This window comes from Lissotriton vulgaris, chromosome 7 (assembly GCF_964263255.1).
Source record: "Lissotriton vulgaris chromosome 7, aLisVul1.2, whole genome shotgun sequence".
Lineage (NCBI taxonomy): Eukaryota > Metazoa > Chordata > Amphibia > Caudata > Salamandridae > Lissotriton > Lissotriton vulgaris.
The window spans coordinates 311,792,454-311,810,142 of NC_141695.1; the positions used below are offsets into that span (position 1 = coordinate 311,792,454).

General features: G+C 46.9%; 1 protein-coding gene across 1 annotated transcript in view; it reads left to right on the forward strand.

Moving 5' to 3' along the window:
- Nucleotides 1-17,689, forward strand: part of PRR12 (proline rich 12) — a 514,104-nt gene that overhangs the window by 153,973 nt on the left and 342,442 nt on the right. Inside the window, exon 3 of the mRNA XM_086930126.1 lies at nt 13,346-13,507. Coding sequence (XP_086786252.1) covers nt 13,346-13,507 — 162 coding nt within the window. The remainder of the gene's footprint in view (nt 1-13,345; nt 13,508-17,689) is intronic.

The window sequence follows — 17,689 nt, forward strand, 5'->3', positions numbered from 1 at the left end:
AGCGCCCGGAGTGTGGTCAGGATGCAGGTTCACAATCACGGGTTTAAAGTACCCTACCCGTCCTGACATGTGTTCAGATGCTTCTCCCCCAGGTGAGTCACTTGCGCTGATACCTGATGTGGGCCGCCCAGTGGCAGGCGCCTACATGTCCCAAAATGCTTTGTTCTTGTTGGGGAGGTATTGCGAGGGGAACAGCAACGTAATTAAGCACAACAACTCCAAAGTCCGTGTTAGTGCGAATTCTGCTTTCTCCTCCGGTCCCCACGCTGCAGCGCCCTTCAGACATCAGGGATCAATTCAGCGTGAGCAAATGTGTAGGTACACATTGCCACCGTGCAGTCAATGACCGCATACACCGCCCCCTGTCTTCCTGTGCCTGAAGGTGGGTCTTGGCAAATCCAGCAACCTGGAGAAACAAGAAGTCAAGTCAAGTCAAGTCAATAGATTTATATAGCGCGCTACATACCCAGAGGGTCTCAAGGCGCTTGAAGAAGGGTGGGGGAATTACTTGAAAAACCGCCGAAGCAGAGTCCAGCAGGCCAGGACCAACTTTGAGCTGCGAGGGGCTCTTAAGCGCAGCACTGGAACTGCGCGGACAAATGTAGAAACAAACTCCCTCGAAGAAAGAGCAGAGGCCACACAGGGGAAGTTTCGGAGCCAGCATTTATTCACAGTTCACACAGCATGGCGAATGCATTTCAGCGTCATAGCCTTCTTCAGCGCCCGGAGTGTGGTCAGGATGCAGGTTCACAATCACAGGTTTAAAGTACCCTACCCGTCCTGATAGGTGTTCAGATGCTCCTCCCCCAGGTGAGTCACTTGCGCTGATACCTGATGTGGGCCGCCCAGTGGCAGGCGCCTACATGTCCCAAAATGCTTTGTTCTTGTTGGTTAGGTATTGCGAGGGGAACAGCAACGTAATTAAGCACAACAACTCCAAAGTCCGTGTTAGTGCGAATTCTGCTTTCTCCTCCGGTCCCCACGCTGCAGCGCCCTTCAGACATCAGGGATCAATTCAGCGTGAGCAAATGTGTAGGTACACATTGCCACAGTGCAGTCAATGACCGCATACACAGCCCCCTGTCTTCCTGTGCCTGAAGGTGGGTCTTGGCAAATCAGCAACCTGGAGAAACAAGAAAAACCGCCGAAGCAGAGTCCAGCAGGCCAGGACCAACTTTGAGCTGCGAGGGTATATATATATCCCATGGATTTTGCCACTTCAGTGTCCTTTTTCATCTTTTCTAAGGATTGGTCGACTACAGGACCAAACAGGTGTTCCTTGTCAAAGGGGGTGTTAAAAATGGACTGTTGAACCCTGAGATCCTAAGCCATACATGCCTTATAAGAATGCTGGTATTAATCTCTCTAAACTGCAGTTTCAGCAGCGTCTAAAGCACATCTTATTGAGGAGTTAGAGATGAGTTTCTCCTCTTCAACTAACCGCTGTGCCTTAGTTTTGTGTTCATCTGACAATATTGGAGCAGTTGATCCCCGTGTGCTAGTAGGCCCTTGGTGGTTGCGATGCGCGAGTGGTTAGCGGCTTGAACTGCTACTGGAGGCATCTTTAAGTTTGTATTCTTTACAGGGCGAGGTGCATCCCCAAAGGTTTGCAGATTAGCTCTTTTGCGAGCATTTGATACTACTAGGGAGTCAAGGGGTAATTGTCCCTTAATAAACACAGGATCTGATGGGGAGGGTTTATATTTTTCATCTACCCTTGGAGATAAAATACGTGCTATGACTGGGGCTTTAAAGATATCCTCTACATGTCTCATCATGCCTTTAAGCATAGGGAGTGTTTGACCTATGTGTGGACCCAAGTGTTTCAAATAGAAAACACTCTTCTAATATTTTTTTATGTAATGGTACCCAATGATAGTCTGCTGCTCTGGCAATGAGCTGCTTAGATGGTTTTTTAGGATAAAGGTCTGGCTCATTGTCTACTGGAGGGTCAATGGTGTAATCATTACACGGGTCTGCAGGCACATAAGTATCATCACCATCCTGATCCACATCTGGATCTGTATGTGGAGATCCTTGAGGTGTTATGTGTAATGAATCTTCAATTATTAATTGTGGAGAAGATGGTGGCGATGGAGAGGGTAGTGGGGCAGGATAAACAGGGCTAGTAACCATGTCCTCCTCCTTCTATAAGGGAATCTTATCAGAAGTGTCCTCTGCAGGAAGCTTGTGTTTTGCTGGATTTTTAGCCAAAATGTGTCTAGTATCTGGATTAATATACATTTTCAATTGTTTGGGATCCAATTTGGCCCCAGGAAAGTCTAAAATTGTTTCTGGAGGATGGAGAACATTGTCCTTGGATTTCGGCATCAAAATCAACTCTTCTTTCGGCTCCAAAGCATGTTTTTGTTTTAAACCATACCGTCGAGGGTAGAGTGGATTGTTCACCAAGGGGAAACCGTAGAACGGTCTTGAACTGGAGTGCAGCAATACACATCTGAAGCCGATGGTGGAAAAAAATATCTAACAATGGAGTCGGTGCCCATGCGCACTATCACCGAAAGGAAGAGTCACCTTACCTCATGAGACTGCAAGTTGCTTTTCTTTAAAAAAAAAAGTCTTTAAACATCTGTACCAACCACTAGATGACAGGAGTATGCAAAGTATTGATATCTACAGCACACATGCCTCCGACACTATTTTCTATGGAAACGTGGGTTGTGTGTGTGTAGGTAGGTGCATATTTATATATATATATATATATATATATATATATATATACACACACACACGCACAGACATACGTGTGTGTATATATATATATATATATATATGTGTAGGTAGGTGCATATTTATATATATATATATATATATATATATATATATATATACACACACACACGCACAGACATACGTGTGTGTATATATATATATATATATATATATATATATATATATATACACACACGTATGTCTGTGTGTGTGTGTATATATATATATATATATATATATAAATATGCACCTACCTACACACACACAACCCACGTTTCCATAGAAAATAGTGTCGGAGGCATGTGTGCTGTAGATATCAATACTTTGCATACTCCTGTCATCTAGTGGTTGGTACAGATGTTTAAAGACTTTTTTTTTAAAGAAAAGCAACTTGCAGTCTCATGAGGTAAGGTGACTCTTCCTTTCGGTGATAGTGCGCATGGGCACCGACTCCATTGTTAGATATTTTTTTCCACCATCGGCTTCAGATGTGTATTGCTGCACTCCAGTTCAAGACCGTTCTACGGTTTCCCCTTGGTGAACAATCCACTCTACCCTCGACGGTATGGTTTAAAACAAAAACATGCTTTGGAGCCGAAAGAAGAGTTGATTTTGATGCCGAAATCCAAGGACAATGTTCTCCATCCTCCAGAAACAATTTTAGACTTTCCTGGGGCCAAATTGGATCCCAAACAATTGAAAATGTATATTAATCCAGATACTAGACACATTTTGGCTAAAAATCCAGCAAAACACAAGCTTCCTGCAGAGGACACTTCTGATAAGATTCCCTTATAGAAGGAGGAGGACATGGTTACTAGCCCTGTTTATCCTGCCCCACTACCCTCTCCATCGCCACCATCTTCTCCACAATTAATAATTGAAGATTCATTACACATAACACCTCAAGGATCTCCACATACAGATCCAGATGTGGATCAGGATGGTGATGATACTTATGTGCCTGCAGACCCGTGTAATGATTACACCATTGACCCTCCAGTAGACAATGAGCCAGACCTTTATCCTAAAAAACCATCTAAGCAGCTCATTGCCAGAGCAGCAGACTATCATTGGGTACCATTACATAAAAAAATATTAGAAGAGTGTTTTCTATTTGAAACACTTGGGTCCACACATAGGTCAAACACTCCCTATGCTTAAAGGCATGATGAGACATGTAGAGGATATCTTTAAAGCCCCAGTCATAGCACGTATTTTATCTCCAAGGGTAGATGAAAAATATAAACCCTCCCCATCAGATCCTGTGTTTATTAAGGGACAATTACCCCTTGACTCCCTAGTAGTATCAAATGCTCGCAAAAGAGCTAATCTGCAAACCTTTGGGGATGCACCTCGCCCTGTAAAGAATACAAACTTAAAGATGCCTCCAGTAGCAGTTCAAGCCGCTAACCACTCGCGCATCGCAACCACCAAGGGCCTACTAGCACACGGGGATCAACTGCTCCAATATTGTCAGATGAACACAAAACTAAGGCACAGCGGTTAGTTGAAGAGGAGAAACTCATCTCTAACTCCTCAATAAGATGTGCTTTAGACGCTGCTGAAACTGCAGTTTAGAGAGATTAATACCAGCATTCTTATAAGGCATGTATGGCTTAGGATCTCAGGGTTCAACAGTCCATTTTTAACACCCCCTTTGACAAGGAACACCTGTTTGGTCCTGTAGTCGACCAATCCTTAGAAAAGATGAAAAAGGACACTGAAGTGGCAAAATCCATGGGATCGCTCCAGTCCCCATCTAATAGGGTCTTCTTTCGCTGCTCATTTTACAAAGCAGTGTCCAAAACAACATCCTCAGACCCAAATGCTTGCTCTTACAAGGGCAACAAGCAATCCTTTTCCTCTAGAGGTTTCTACAGAGGAGGATATAGAGGAAAACATTCCAAAGGCCTGGACTCCTCCCTCACGATGACCAAGCAAGTCAACGCCGTCTCGTCTTCCTGCTTCAACACCCTGCGCATGCTCCGAAAGATCTTCCGGTGGATCCCCACCGAAACCAGGAAGTCTGTCACCCAGGCCCTCGTCACCAGCCGTCTGGACTACGGGAACACCCTCTATGCTGGAAACACAGCCAAACTCCAGAAAAGACTCCAGCACATACAGAACGCCTCTGCACGGCTCATCCTAGACATCCCTCGCCACAGCCAAATCTCTGCCCATCTGAACGACCTGCACTGGCTCCCCGTCACCAAGAGGATCAAGTTCAGACTCCTCACCCACGCACACAAGACTCTCCACGACATGGGCCCGAAATACCTCAACAGCCGCCTCACATTCTACAAACCCACCCGCTCCGATCCGCCAGCCTCGCCCTCGCCGCCGTACCACGAATTCGCAAAACAACTGCCGGTGGAAGATCCTTCTCCTACCTGGCGGCCAAGACATGGAACTCCCTCCCCACCCACCTACGGATGACCCTGGACCATCTCTCCTTCAGGAAACAACTCAAGACCTGGCTTTTCGAGCAGTAGCGACTTCCCCCCTCCCAGCGCCTTGAGACCCTAGCGGGTGAGTAGCGCGCTTTACAAATCTGTTGATTGATTGATTGATTGATGGATTGAAAGGCAGGGGTAAAGGTGCCACACCTCGTAACATCCCTTCCCCTAATAAACAGTGACTTGCCCTCACTTTCCCCGATCACTCAACACCTGTCAGGGGGAGACTACAACAGTTTCTCCCCATTTGGCAATCTATAACAACCGACAAATGGGTCCTGGACCTTATCCAACATGGTTATTGCCTGGAGCTCACCTTCAATCCACCAAACATTCGACCTGGCGTTCACAAATTGTCATCAGACCATTTGCAGTTACTCAAACAAGAGGTGCAAAATCTCTTACAAAAAAGGGAGCCATAGAACCAGTTCCATTCCAGTACCAAGGTTAAGGGGTTTACTCTCTGTTTGCTAATTCCCAGAAAGGACGGTTCCTTAAGATCGATTTTGGATCTCAGAGAATTAACCACTACATACTGTCAAGTCAAGTCAGAATTTGTATAGCACACTACTCACCCAGAGGGTCTCAAGGCGCTTGAGGGAGGGGGTTCGCTATTTATCAAACAGCCATGTTTTGAGTTGTTTTCTGAAGGGGAGGTGGTTCTGTGTAAGGCGGAGGTGGGTGGGAAGAGAATTCCAGGTTTTGACTGCTAAGTAGGAGAATGATCTTCCTCCCATGGTGGCTCTTCGGATGCGTGGGATCGCGGCGAGGGCTTGATTGGACGATCGTAGATGGCGGGTGGGGGTGTAGAAGGTCAGGCGCGTGTTGAGGTAACTGGGTCCTAGGTCGTAGAGGGCCTTGTGTGCGTGGGTGAGGAGACGGAACTTGATTCTCTTGTTGACGGGGAGCCAGTTAAGGTCTCTCAGGTGACCGGAAATGTGGTTGTGGCGTGGTATGTCTAGGAGGAGACGGGCGGAGGCGTTCTGAATGCGTTGGAGTTTTTTCTGTAATTTGGCTGTGGTTCCGGCATAGAGGGTGTTTCCGTAGTCCAGTCGGCTAGTGACAAGTGCTTGGGTGACCATCTTTCTTGTTTTGGTGGGGATCTTTCGGAGCATGCGTAAGATGTTAAAGCAAGATGACGAGACGGCGTTGACTTGTCTGGTCATTGAGAGGGAGGAGTCTAGTATGAATCCTAGGTTGCGAGCATGGTCCGTAGGTTTGGGTGCGCTGCCTAAGGCCGCAGGCCACCATGAGTCGTCCCATGCGGAGCGGGATGATCCAAGGATGAGGACTTCCGTCTTGTCTGAATTCAGTTTTAGGCGGCTGTTCTTCATCCACCCTGCTACGTCTTTCATCCCTTCGTGTAGATTGGTTTTGGCGGTGTTTGGGTCTTTGGTGAGGGAGAGGATCAGCTGTGTGTCGTCAGCGTAGGAGATGATGTTAAGGTTGTGCTGGCGTGCGATGGATGCGAGGGGGCTCATGTAGACGTTGAAGAGGGTGGGGCTGGGGGAAGATCCTTGTGGTACTCCACAGATGACTTCGGAGGCCTCTGACCTGAAGGGGGGGAGATGGACTCTCTGGGTTCTTCCGGCGAGGAACGAGATGATCCAGTCCAATGCTTTTTCTTGTATTCCGACGTTGTTGAGGCGTTGTACGAGGGTGCTATGGCAGACCGTGTCAAACGCTGCTCAGAGGTCCAGGAGGATGAGGGCAGCTGTTTCCCCGTTGTCGAGTAGTGTTCGGATGTCGTCTGTGGCTGCGATGAGGGCGGTCTCGGTGCTGGGTTTTGCTCGGAAGCCGGATTGTGTGGGGTTGAGGGAGCCGTTAGACTCGAGTAAGACGGCGAGCTGGTTGTTGACAGTCTTCTCTATGACTTTGGCAGGGAATGGGAGGAGCGAGATGGGGCGGTAGTTCTTAAGTTCGGTGGGGTCTGCTGTAGGTTTCTTCAGGAGGGCACTGAGTTCGGCATGTTTCCAGCTTTCCGGGAAGGTAGCGGTGTTGAAGGAGCAGTTGATGTCCCGGAGTTGGGGTGCGATGACGAGACGGCCTTGTTGAAGATGTGGTGGGGCCATGGATCAGTTGGTGATCCGGAGTGGATGGAGTTCATCAAGCGGATGGTGTCTTCGGTGCTAATTGGGGTCCAGGCGCAAAGGGTGGTGGTGGGGGGCTTCAGTTTGGTGGTGAGGGGAGAGGATTGTTCGCCGAAGCTGTTATGTATGTCAACGATCTTGCTGTGGAAGAACGAGGCTAGAGAATCGCAGAGTTCTTGAGAGGGGGTGAGAGGGGGTGATGTCGTTGGTGCCGGCGCTGGGGTTGGTAAGCTCTTTGACGATGCTGAAGAGTTACTTGCTGTTGTGGGCGGTGTTGTCGAGTCGATCCTTGAATGCTGATTTCTTGGTGGAATAGATCAGATAGAGGTGTTTGCGGGTGGCGTCCTTGAGGGCGGTCATGTTGTCTGTGGTTGGGTTTTTTCGCCAGGCTTTCTCGAGGGTGCGGCAGTTTTTTTTGGAGTTTTTGAGGTCGTCATTGAACCAGGTGGCTTTTTTGTTTCCTGGCTTGTTGTGGTGGTTTTTCACGGGTGCTAATTCGTCAGCGCAGCGGGTGATCCATTGTGCGAGATTGATGGCTGCATGGTTTGGGTCCGATGATTAGGTGGGAGGGATTTTGTTTAGCGCTGTGGTGAGCTGGTCGGTGGTAATTTTGTTCCAGTTTCTGCGGGAGACTTGTTGTGGGTGGTGGTGTGTCGTGGTTTTTCTGAAGTTGAAGTGGACGCAGCTGTGGTCCGTCCAGTGGAGTCCTGTGGCGTGATTGAAAGAGATGGGCTTGCTGGAGGAGAAAATTGCGTCAAGCGTGTGCCCGGCGTAATGGGTGGAGGTGTTTACCAGTTGTTTGAGTCAGAGATTGGCGAGGTTGTCCAGAAGGGTGGTGGTGTTGCTATTGTTGTTCTTTTCCATGTGGAAGTTGAGGTCCCCTAGGAGAATGTAGTCCTCAGAGGAGAGGGCAGATAAAGTCAGTGATGTCTTCGCTGAATTGTGTGCGGGGTCCTGGGGGTCTGTAGACAAGGGTGCCTCTAAGTGTTGTCTTGGTGTTGGTGTGAATCTGGAAGTGGAGATGTTCGGCAGCTGTGAAGGTGTCGTCAGCGCTGGTCGTGATGCGGATGGAGTTCTTGTGGACGATGGCGATGCCTCCTCCTGTTTGGTTGATGCGGTCCCTTCGGATGATCTTGTAACCGTCCGGGATGGCTATGGCGATGTTGGGCGCTGATGAGGCGTTCATCCAGGTTTCTGTGAGAAAGGCGACGTCCGGAGATGCGGTGTCAAGTAGGTTCCATAGTTCAATGGCGTGTCTGTGGACCGAGCGGGTGTTAATCAGGATGCACTTCAGGTGGTTGTTGTTTACGCTCTATTTGGCGTTATTGGTTGTAGTATGGGACCTGATGCAGCTGAACTTGCAGGATTGGCAGGTGAAGGGTCCATGGGCGCGTCCTGCGGCGGCTTGGTGCCAGTCTGGGAGTCGGCCGGTGTTGAATGCAGTGAGGGTTGCGGCGTCGTACGTAAGGCGGGTGCAGTGGGTTTTGCGAGGGCCAGGGGGTCTGGCGCTGGGAGCGGGCCAGGCGCGGACGGGCTTACCTTTGGCGCGCATAGGGTGTGTATGCTGCGTGTGGACACTGCACGCAAGTGCATCTGTCATAAGTAGAGAGTGGGAGGGGGCGAAGCGAGGGAGGAGCAGCTGAGAGGCGGGAGCGGGGTGGCGAGTGGGGGGGGATCGATTCTAGGTGCTGTAGGGAGCGGGGGTGGGGCCGCGGGGGAGCAGCGGCGGGGAGGGGAGACGGCCTGGGACAACAAGATGGCACCAAACAACAACAAGGTGATGCAGGGCGAGATCGGGGCACAGAAACGAATTCAGGCAGCAAATACGATCAGCAGCAGAAACGTGAAGCACAGTCTGGCACACAAATTAAGTTTAGCAGCAGATGCGATCAGCAGCAAATATGCGATGCACAGGCTGGTACACAAATCAATTTTATCAGCAGATGCTATCAGCAGCAAATACACGATGCGCAGGCTGGCACACAAATTAATTTAGCAGCAATTACGATCTGCAGCAAATACGATACCACAGGCGAGATCGGGGGCACAGTCAGGCACAGAGTGTGGAAGCGCTACAAGGATGGCCAGGAGCGGGTGGAGCGACCGTGTCTGACCAGGTCAGGGCGGTCACAGCTCTTCACCGTTCCGGTCTCCCCTTAAGTTCCAGTGGGAGGGAGGAGCAGCTGGGAGGCGGGAGCGGGGTGGCGAGTGGGGAGGGGATTGATTCTAGGTGCTGTAGGGAGCGGGGGTGGGGCTGCGGGGGAGCAGCGGCTAGGAGTGGGGAGCGGAAACGGCCTGGGAGAACAAGATGGCACCAAACAACAACAAGGTGATGCAGGGCGAGATCGGGGCACAGAAACTAATTCAGGCAGCAAATACGATCAGCAGCAGAAACGTGAAGCACAGTCTGGAACACAAATTAAGTTTAGCAGCAGATGCGATCAGCAGCAAGTATGCGATGCACAGGCTGGTACACAGATCAATTTTAGCAGCAGATGCTATCAGCAGCAAATACGCGATGCACAGGCTGGCACACAAATTAATTTAGCAGCAATTACGATCTGCAGCAAATACGATACCACAGGCGAGATCGGGGGCACAGTCAGGCACAGAGTGTGGAAGCGCTACAAGGATGGCCAGGAGCGGGTCAGTTCTTTCTCTCCTACAGCAAGACGACTTCTGTCCATACTGGACTTGAAAGACGCATATTTTCACATTCCCATTCATCTAGCTCAGTGCAAGTATCTTTGATACCAGGCAAACACTATCAGTTTAAAGTACTTCCATTCGGAGTAACTACTGCTCCCAGGGTATTTACAAAATGTCTAGCAGTGGTAGCAGCTCATCTCAGACAACAAATTCATGTCTTCCTCTACCTAGACGACTGGCTCATCAAGGCCAGCGCATACCGAAAGTGTGCAAAACACTCAGACCACAAAGCGCCTACTTCACCATCTGGCTTTCACAGTCAATATTCAAAAGTCTCACCTACAGTCTTTGCAAATACAGTCTTATCTAGGAGCCACTCTCAACACTCGCACGGCTCTAGCCTCCCCCAAAGCAGCCAGAATTTCCAATATCCATGCTCTAATGCTGCAGATCCAAACCAGTCAAACCTTGCCAGCTAGGGCTTTCATGCGCCTACTGGGAATGATGGCTTCATGCATTGCAATAGTATCTCAAGCAAGACTACACATGTCGATTACAAGAATGTTTAGCTCTTCGGGGCACATGTTCACTTGGTGGCTGAGGACACAACATTGTTTTCCTTATTGGTATGCCCCGGCGAAGTCGTGGCGTTTGCCGGACTGTGTGACTCTCCTTTCTTGGATGGTGCTATTGTGTGTGGACTTCGGGAAGTTCCCGGGGTCGCCATCGACACTACCGGATTTCCGCTGCGTATACTTGGTTGGTTTTGGGATGCTGTACTTTTCTGTGGCTGCACTCCGGCCTGACCCGCCCGGTTCGTTTGGACCCCCCAAGCTGCTCTGTGAATTGATTGACATGTGGACATCTGGAGGTTCCATTGCTAGACAAGGCCAGGGATGATAAAGTCCAGAGTCTAGTGGCCTTCTTGTTGACTGACTGTATAGTGGGTATATTTGACCGGGATTCCATTGCTGTTGTGGCCCATGCTTGATGTTCTCCATTGATATTCTACCTTGCTTCTGAGCTATTCCTGTGTATAGGGGTGAAGGGCGGGGTCGGGCGGCGAAACCGAGGGCCCTCCTCCGCTTATATTTTTTCTTCTTCTCTCTCTTTCTATATTTCGGGTCTCTTATAGGGCGACAGGCACGCGGCTGGGGGGGTAGGCCATGGCCTTCTGCGGGTGTGCAGGGTGGGGTTGGGGGGATGGTGTTTGTTCGATATTTGTTTCTATGGCCCTTTAGTCTTTTTTCTCTTTTAAGTGTCGTTGTCATTCATGATTCCTGCAGTATGTTTTGTCTCGAGGGGTGGGGTTTGGACTTGCTATGTACCGGGTTTGTGCCTGCATTTCTCCTGATTTGTGTATCTTACCCCAGATGCTTCGTTCGTATCTGTACTATTAGTGGATATCCTGATTCGCGCGCAGTATTGTAGGACCATATATGACTGTACGGCACTCTTTTTCAGTTTCCTTTTTTGAAAATGAACCTTTCAAATCCTGACTTCAAACCTACACGTCTTACTACAAGTTCTGTATTGGCATTTCTGTGACCCTGGTTTTCGAGCTGCTATAACTTTTTACATTGCTTGCTATACTCGTGCTCTGATTAGCTGCCGGCCGGGAAGGTTGTAGGCCCGTACTTGTAACTGCTTGTGATACTAATAAAGGTTCCCAAAAAAAAAAAAAAAAAAGAATGTTTAGCACGTCAGTGAAATCAGTCACAGGATCAGTTAACATATCTAGTGTTGGTAGACAGCCGCACCCATCGCGCTCTGCAGTGTTGGAACCCACAACATTTATCAAAAGGGTGGCCTTTCATCAACCCGTTCCACAAGTCGTGCTAACAGCAAACGCATCTCTGTGTTTATGGTGCACATCTCCATCATTACACAATCCCAGGTCTTTGGGACGACAAACACAGACGTATCCACATATCTATAACTTCTAGCAGTGTTTCTAGCGCTGAAAGCTTTTCAGTTTCACCTCACAGGCAAAGTTGTCCTAGTCAGCACAGACAACATAACAGCAATGTACTATGTACAAAAATAAAGGGTTACACGCTCTCTCCAAATGTCTCTGACAATTTGGAAATGGGCAATCCATCACAAGAGTCACCTTCTGGCAGAAAGGTGTGTTGTAACTGGCATTTTCGCCTAACTATCATGTCACTTTAATCTTTGTTTTTTCGTTGTCTGTTCGCTTCGGTCAATTATTTACACCTCATAACGCTTTTACATTGAAAATCTATTGTATAATTCTATTGAAACAGATTATATGCTTATAATCAGCCATATAGTCCATTTGATTGTATTCAAGCCTTATGTTATATTAACTTAGTTCTTAATGTTTTACTATCTTAAATTTCTAAATCTAGGAAAATTTATTGTTTAAGAGTTTTTTGTAGCGCTGTCCAGGCTCGAAGGTATTCGAGCGCTTTACAACATTTATTGTGATGCAATTGGCTACACTGTATTTCAATAAACTGTATTTTCTCGTGTCGAATCTTCTTCAGGCCTGGAAGGGGTATTAGGAGTGGGTCAAAAGGAAGGCGATGAAAATGCCTTTATCGGTCTATGTTCTGCACTGGGCAGGATTCCTGTGGTAGAGGAGCTCTGTCTCGTTGGGAGGCAATTATCCATTTGGATGAGATCGGTTGAGGGAGAGGTCTTTGAGCTGACTTTTTAAGTTCATGAAGGAGGGGTTAGTCCTGATATGGACTGGGATGGAGTTCCAAATTTGTGGCTCATTTCCAGGGAAGGAGCGTGATAAGTGGAATAGTAAGTAAGCAAAAAGAAAGTGCTTTACCAAAACTCTTATACTCGGTGATGCACAAATTCTGTTGTAATAAAGCACCACCCTTTTAATCTAAGTTTGTCGACATTTGGCGTGCTGGGCCATCGAGGGGAAATGTTTGTCATTTTACAATTATAAAAGATGGTCTCTGATGCATGGAAATGTACCCTTCTTTTTTTCAAGTGTTTGTCAGGTGAATGTGAGGAATGTGTTCAAAGCTCAGAGCAGCAATCAGGTGTTCGCAAGTGTGTTACTTATCTTGGAGTGTCCTATCCTTCTGCTGTGGGGAAAATGTGGTAGCATAGAAAGTATAGAGAACTTTGTGTTAGACTTATTCAAGAGGAAATACAGAGTATCGCTACAAAGACCTTATGAGAAGGTGGCATTGAGGTTGGGCTGGGGCACTGATGTACTTTAAATGACATGGTATCGCCTAAGTTACAGAACACAAAGACTGAGGGGATTTATGATCCAGGAATCTGCGGGGAGGACTGGGTGAGGTTGTAGATATTATTTCTTTGTAATTCCTATTCCTTCTTATTTCTTTCTCTGCTTCATGCTACCTCTGGTTCACCTTTATACCTGCTGTTTTGTAATTCTTTTTTCATCTGTATCCATTTCAGGTTTATCAGGGTTGTTCGATACAGGTCTTCATCACGCAAGCAGTGCCACCCCCGATGCCTCCGTCATGAACCTCATCTCGGCCCTGGAATCCCGGGGTCCACAGCCAGGCCCCTCTGCTTCCTCTCTCCTTTCACAGTTCCGCACTCCCTCCTGGCAAACAGGTACTACTCTCGCCGTCACTTTTTGGGAAGGGAAGTTTCCTAGTAGGGAGGGTTGAGCATTAAAATGCTTTTTCTTAGGGCCGCTGCAGTAAATTTGTGGGATTGTGGAATAGGTATGTGGCCAGTAAAGCTTGGTTTGAGGGTAGTTTGTTTGTAACATAATGTTGTTCACTTTGAGTCCTAGTATAGCTCAAACATGCATAAATGGGTGTAGGTATTGAACATATTACGCTTTTGGCAAATGGGTGGCTTTCTCATTAAGAGACTGACTGAAAGATGAAGCCTCTGCATAGCAACAGAAAAATTGGTCTCCCAAACTGCATGAGAATTGGTGGACTGAGAACTCAACTAGAAGGACATTGAAGAGTGCAAAGACACAGCTGCTTTCTGAGATTTGGTGTGTACTTCTCACTTATTCCTAAATTTATAAAGTATTAATTTTAGATGGGACAGAGGATGATTTGTGTACATGTAAAAATACTCCTATGCAGCAACTGTTTAACTTTACTAACAGCGTAAGCATGCAGAGTAAATGAAAACATCTACATACATCTTTTCACAGTTGAAACTTTTCAGAAATTGAACTCTTTGATTTCCTTTACTTTTGGGAATATTTTTCTTCCTGGTAATATTTTTTATAATAAAATGTTTTTCTTTTAATGAAGAAAAGAGGATGTTCAGCAATCCTCAATCCTACACTTAATAATACATGCAGGATCTTTGTAAACACAAAGACACTGGTATCTGTATATCAATAGCAGTATTAGATTTATGACATGGCTATTACTGTAGTCATCTCTCCAACTCCTGAATCTATCCCTAAATAAAGCTCTAGTACGATACCCCTATTGCTTCTCTATACATAATGCAGATATTTTTAACACAGTCTCTGACACCTGGAGGAGGATCTCATACCTCTTATTTTATTTTCAAGTTAACACTTGCCAGTTTGTAATGAACTCATGAAACAAAAAGGTGCATCCTAAAGTATTTTTTGCTCCAACAAAGGAAGCTTTCTAGTTTCCTCTGATGTTTTTCACAACCTATGGCATCTTTTTTCCTAGGTTTCTGCTGTTTTGAAGTCTTAAGGCCACAGCCAAACTGACAAGACCCTTCATGGATGATTACAAATTCACATGTCCAACATTTATCCAGTATTAGGGTATCTTTCATAGATTCACATACTTGAATCATTCCCCGTCGTCGAGATTGGAGTCCCCGGTACATTTATAAAGGTAATGTCACATTAAACATAGAAGGTAACAGGCCTAAGGCCTTATATTTAGTAACATATCTAATTCCTTAATGAAAAAGGACCAAACTTAAGAGAACAACCAATCCGCTGACACCACCCTCTAGAACCTTCCTGGAAGGAGCTCCAGTCCCTCATTTTTTCTTCTTTATGTCATGCTCTGCTCAGTTTTCTCATCTTCTCTTCCAATTTTACCTTGTCTACAGATTTATTCTTGGATTCAAGGTATTTTTCATTTATAATTCCTTTGTCTGAGTGAAGTTCTCTATTTTCTTCATGGCAGACACACCTAAAAAGGCCTTTTTAGGCCCGTGGTACCTGCAGAAAGAAAAGACTACACATTGATGACCCTCATAAAGATTGCCTTTACTGTTTTTATCCTGATCACAAACCAAAGGATTGCAAGGTATGTCGCACTTTTTCTTCAAAGACTTTGAAGGACCGTGAGGGGAGGCTATTGATATGGCTGCAGATGCATAAAGACAGGGAGGACGCTGTAGCTTCTGAGGAGACTGATGGTTCCTCAAAATCCACCTCTAAATCGCCTCAAAAAAGACCTTGGGACATCTCTCCAGGTCACTTCTCTCAGCGACCTCCAAAGAAAACGCACACAAACTCTTCAGAGGCTACTAAGAAGCAAGATCTGCCTTCCTAGGCGTCTCCTTCCCTTCAGAGTTTGATTTCTACCAAAAAATCCTTTCAGAAATCTGCTTCAGACCCCCCCACTCCTCCAGTGAAGGTAAAACATGCTTTTAAAAAGCCTCCTCAGCCCCGTCGGCGGACAGATTATCGACGGTACCGTCGACGACGACAACAAGACCTCCACTTATTGTCGTCGGAGTGACTTAGTCGACAACCGTTGCCACAGTCTCAGTCTTGTCGGCGTCTATTTCGTCGTCAACGAGTCAAGCTCCTTTGTTGTCGACGAGAAGGATAATCAGAAAGTTATCGTCGTCGACGAAGATTGCGACGACGACCAGTCCGATGACGAAGATGACGACAAGTGCTCCGTCGAAGGTGTTACCTGGATCGACGACGAGTCTATGTCGACGATTTCTCCAATTACATCGTCGACGAAAGTTCCATCGTTGACGACGGTATTGTCATCTACGCCAGTTACGTCTTGGACATCAATACCACTGCCAGTCGACGGTTCCACGACGACGATATGTGTACTGACGCCGACCTCGTCGATGACACCAAAATCTAAAGCAACAAAATTAATTTCCCAACAAACATTTCAAAAAGAGAAATTGACACCCTCATTAACTTTTCCTAGTAGGGTTCAAACCTTATTACCAATTCATCTTTTAGATGACGATGACGACTCGGACAAAGACAACATGTTTGGAGCTGCACAAAGCCCCTTGAAGTTGAATGTCAAGTACCAAGAAAACTCTTGATGATGACGATCAGTTCTATGATGAACACTTGTACTACCCTGACGAACGATGTCAACAGCAGCAGCCAGAGATGGTTTGTCTTCCTTCCGCTCTTATAACTGACCTACAATTAATGCTGTCAGACTACAAAAAGACGTTCCCTATGTCCGCACAGTCTTTTGCTCCTGCGCTTTCTCCACCTCCTGTGATGCAAGTTCAGCCTCCACCCATTCCTATATTTCAAGTGCCCGTGCAGAAGGGGAAATCTTAGACACACGATCACGTCCAGACAAATGGGACGATTACATTACCCCTCCACCAGCGTCACCTACACTCCTTAAGTAGACTACCCTCCAGAGCATATTGGAGGATTTCATAATATCTTGAAAAAGGCAGCCAGATGGTTTGAGCTTCCAATGCCTACTCACCAACAAGACTGTTTCCTTTACGATGTTAAGGAACCTTTTAAAAAATCGGTCAGGTAATGAGAAACCATGCCACAGTTCCTCCAGTCTTACCAAGGCTCGACAAAAAATACGAAGTTTCTGACGACGCGCCTGCCGGTCTCATAGGTCACCCCAGACCGGATATCGTGATTGCCCAGGCAGCACAACGCAGGTCAAAGACCCATCGGCTCCACTATCCGCACACCCAGATAAGGAGGGTAGAAGGCTAGATAACATTGACAAACGTTTCTCCACTATGTCCACGTTGAAAGTCGGAGCATCCAATTCCTTGGCACTACTGGGGCACTGCAACAGACGGATGTGATCAGACATCTCTACTTACCTCAACGATCTCCCACAAGACATCAAGGAATAGGCAAGGAAAGTTTTACTGGAGTGCGAACGTTCCGCTTCAGAGATTATTGACTGCGCAATGGACATCACTTCCACTGATTTCTGTGGGCGGCCCGAAGGCATCAAGGATGGCTAAAGACTACAACATTCAGGCCTGACGTCCAGACCAAGATTCTAGATCTGCCTTACGATGGACAAGAACTATTCAGTAAGCATATCGACGAAGCCCTCCAGAGAATCAAAAAAGACACTGATGCTGTCAAAGCTTTGGGCACCCTCCAGTACAAAAAAACCCCTTTTTGTGGTGCACAGGGTAAAAGCTAGTCTTTCTACAGGGCTGGTTACCAGCAGTATAGGTATCCTTCCTATACCTCTTCTAGCCAGCAATACAGGACGCAGTTCGCTCACAGACAACAGCCTGTGACTGCCTGCAATAAATCTTCTTTCGAGGGAAGGCTGGACGACAAAAAGTTTCTGCAAGACATCAATGACCTCTCATTTGTCGGTTGCAATTTCTTCACCTCCCCCCAAAGTAGGAGGCCAAATATCCCATTATCTCCAAAACTGGAAGCAGATTACAACGGATCGATGGGTCTTACAACTGGTACAATTCTGCCATTCCCTAGAATTTATACAGCCACCTCCGCCAACGACGCCTCAACTTCTGGCTCACAAGCATTTGCGCTTGTTACAGTTGGAAATAACATTGATGATCCAAAAAGGAGCAACAGAGTGTGTTCTCTTTCAT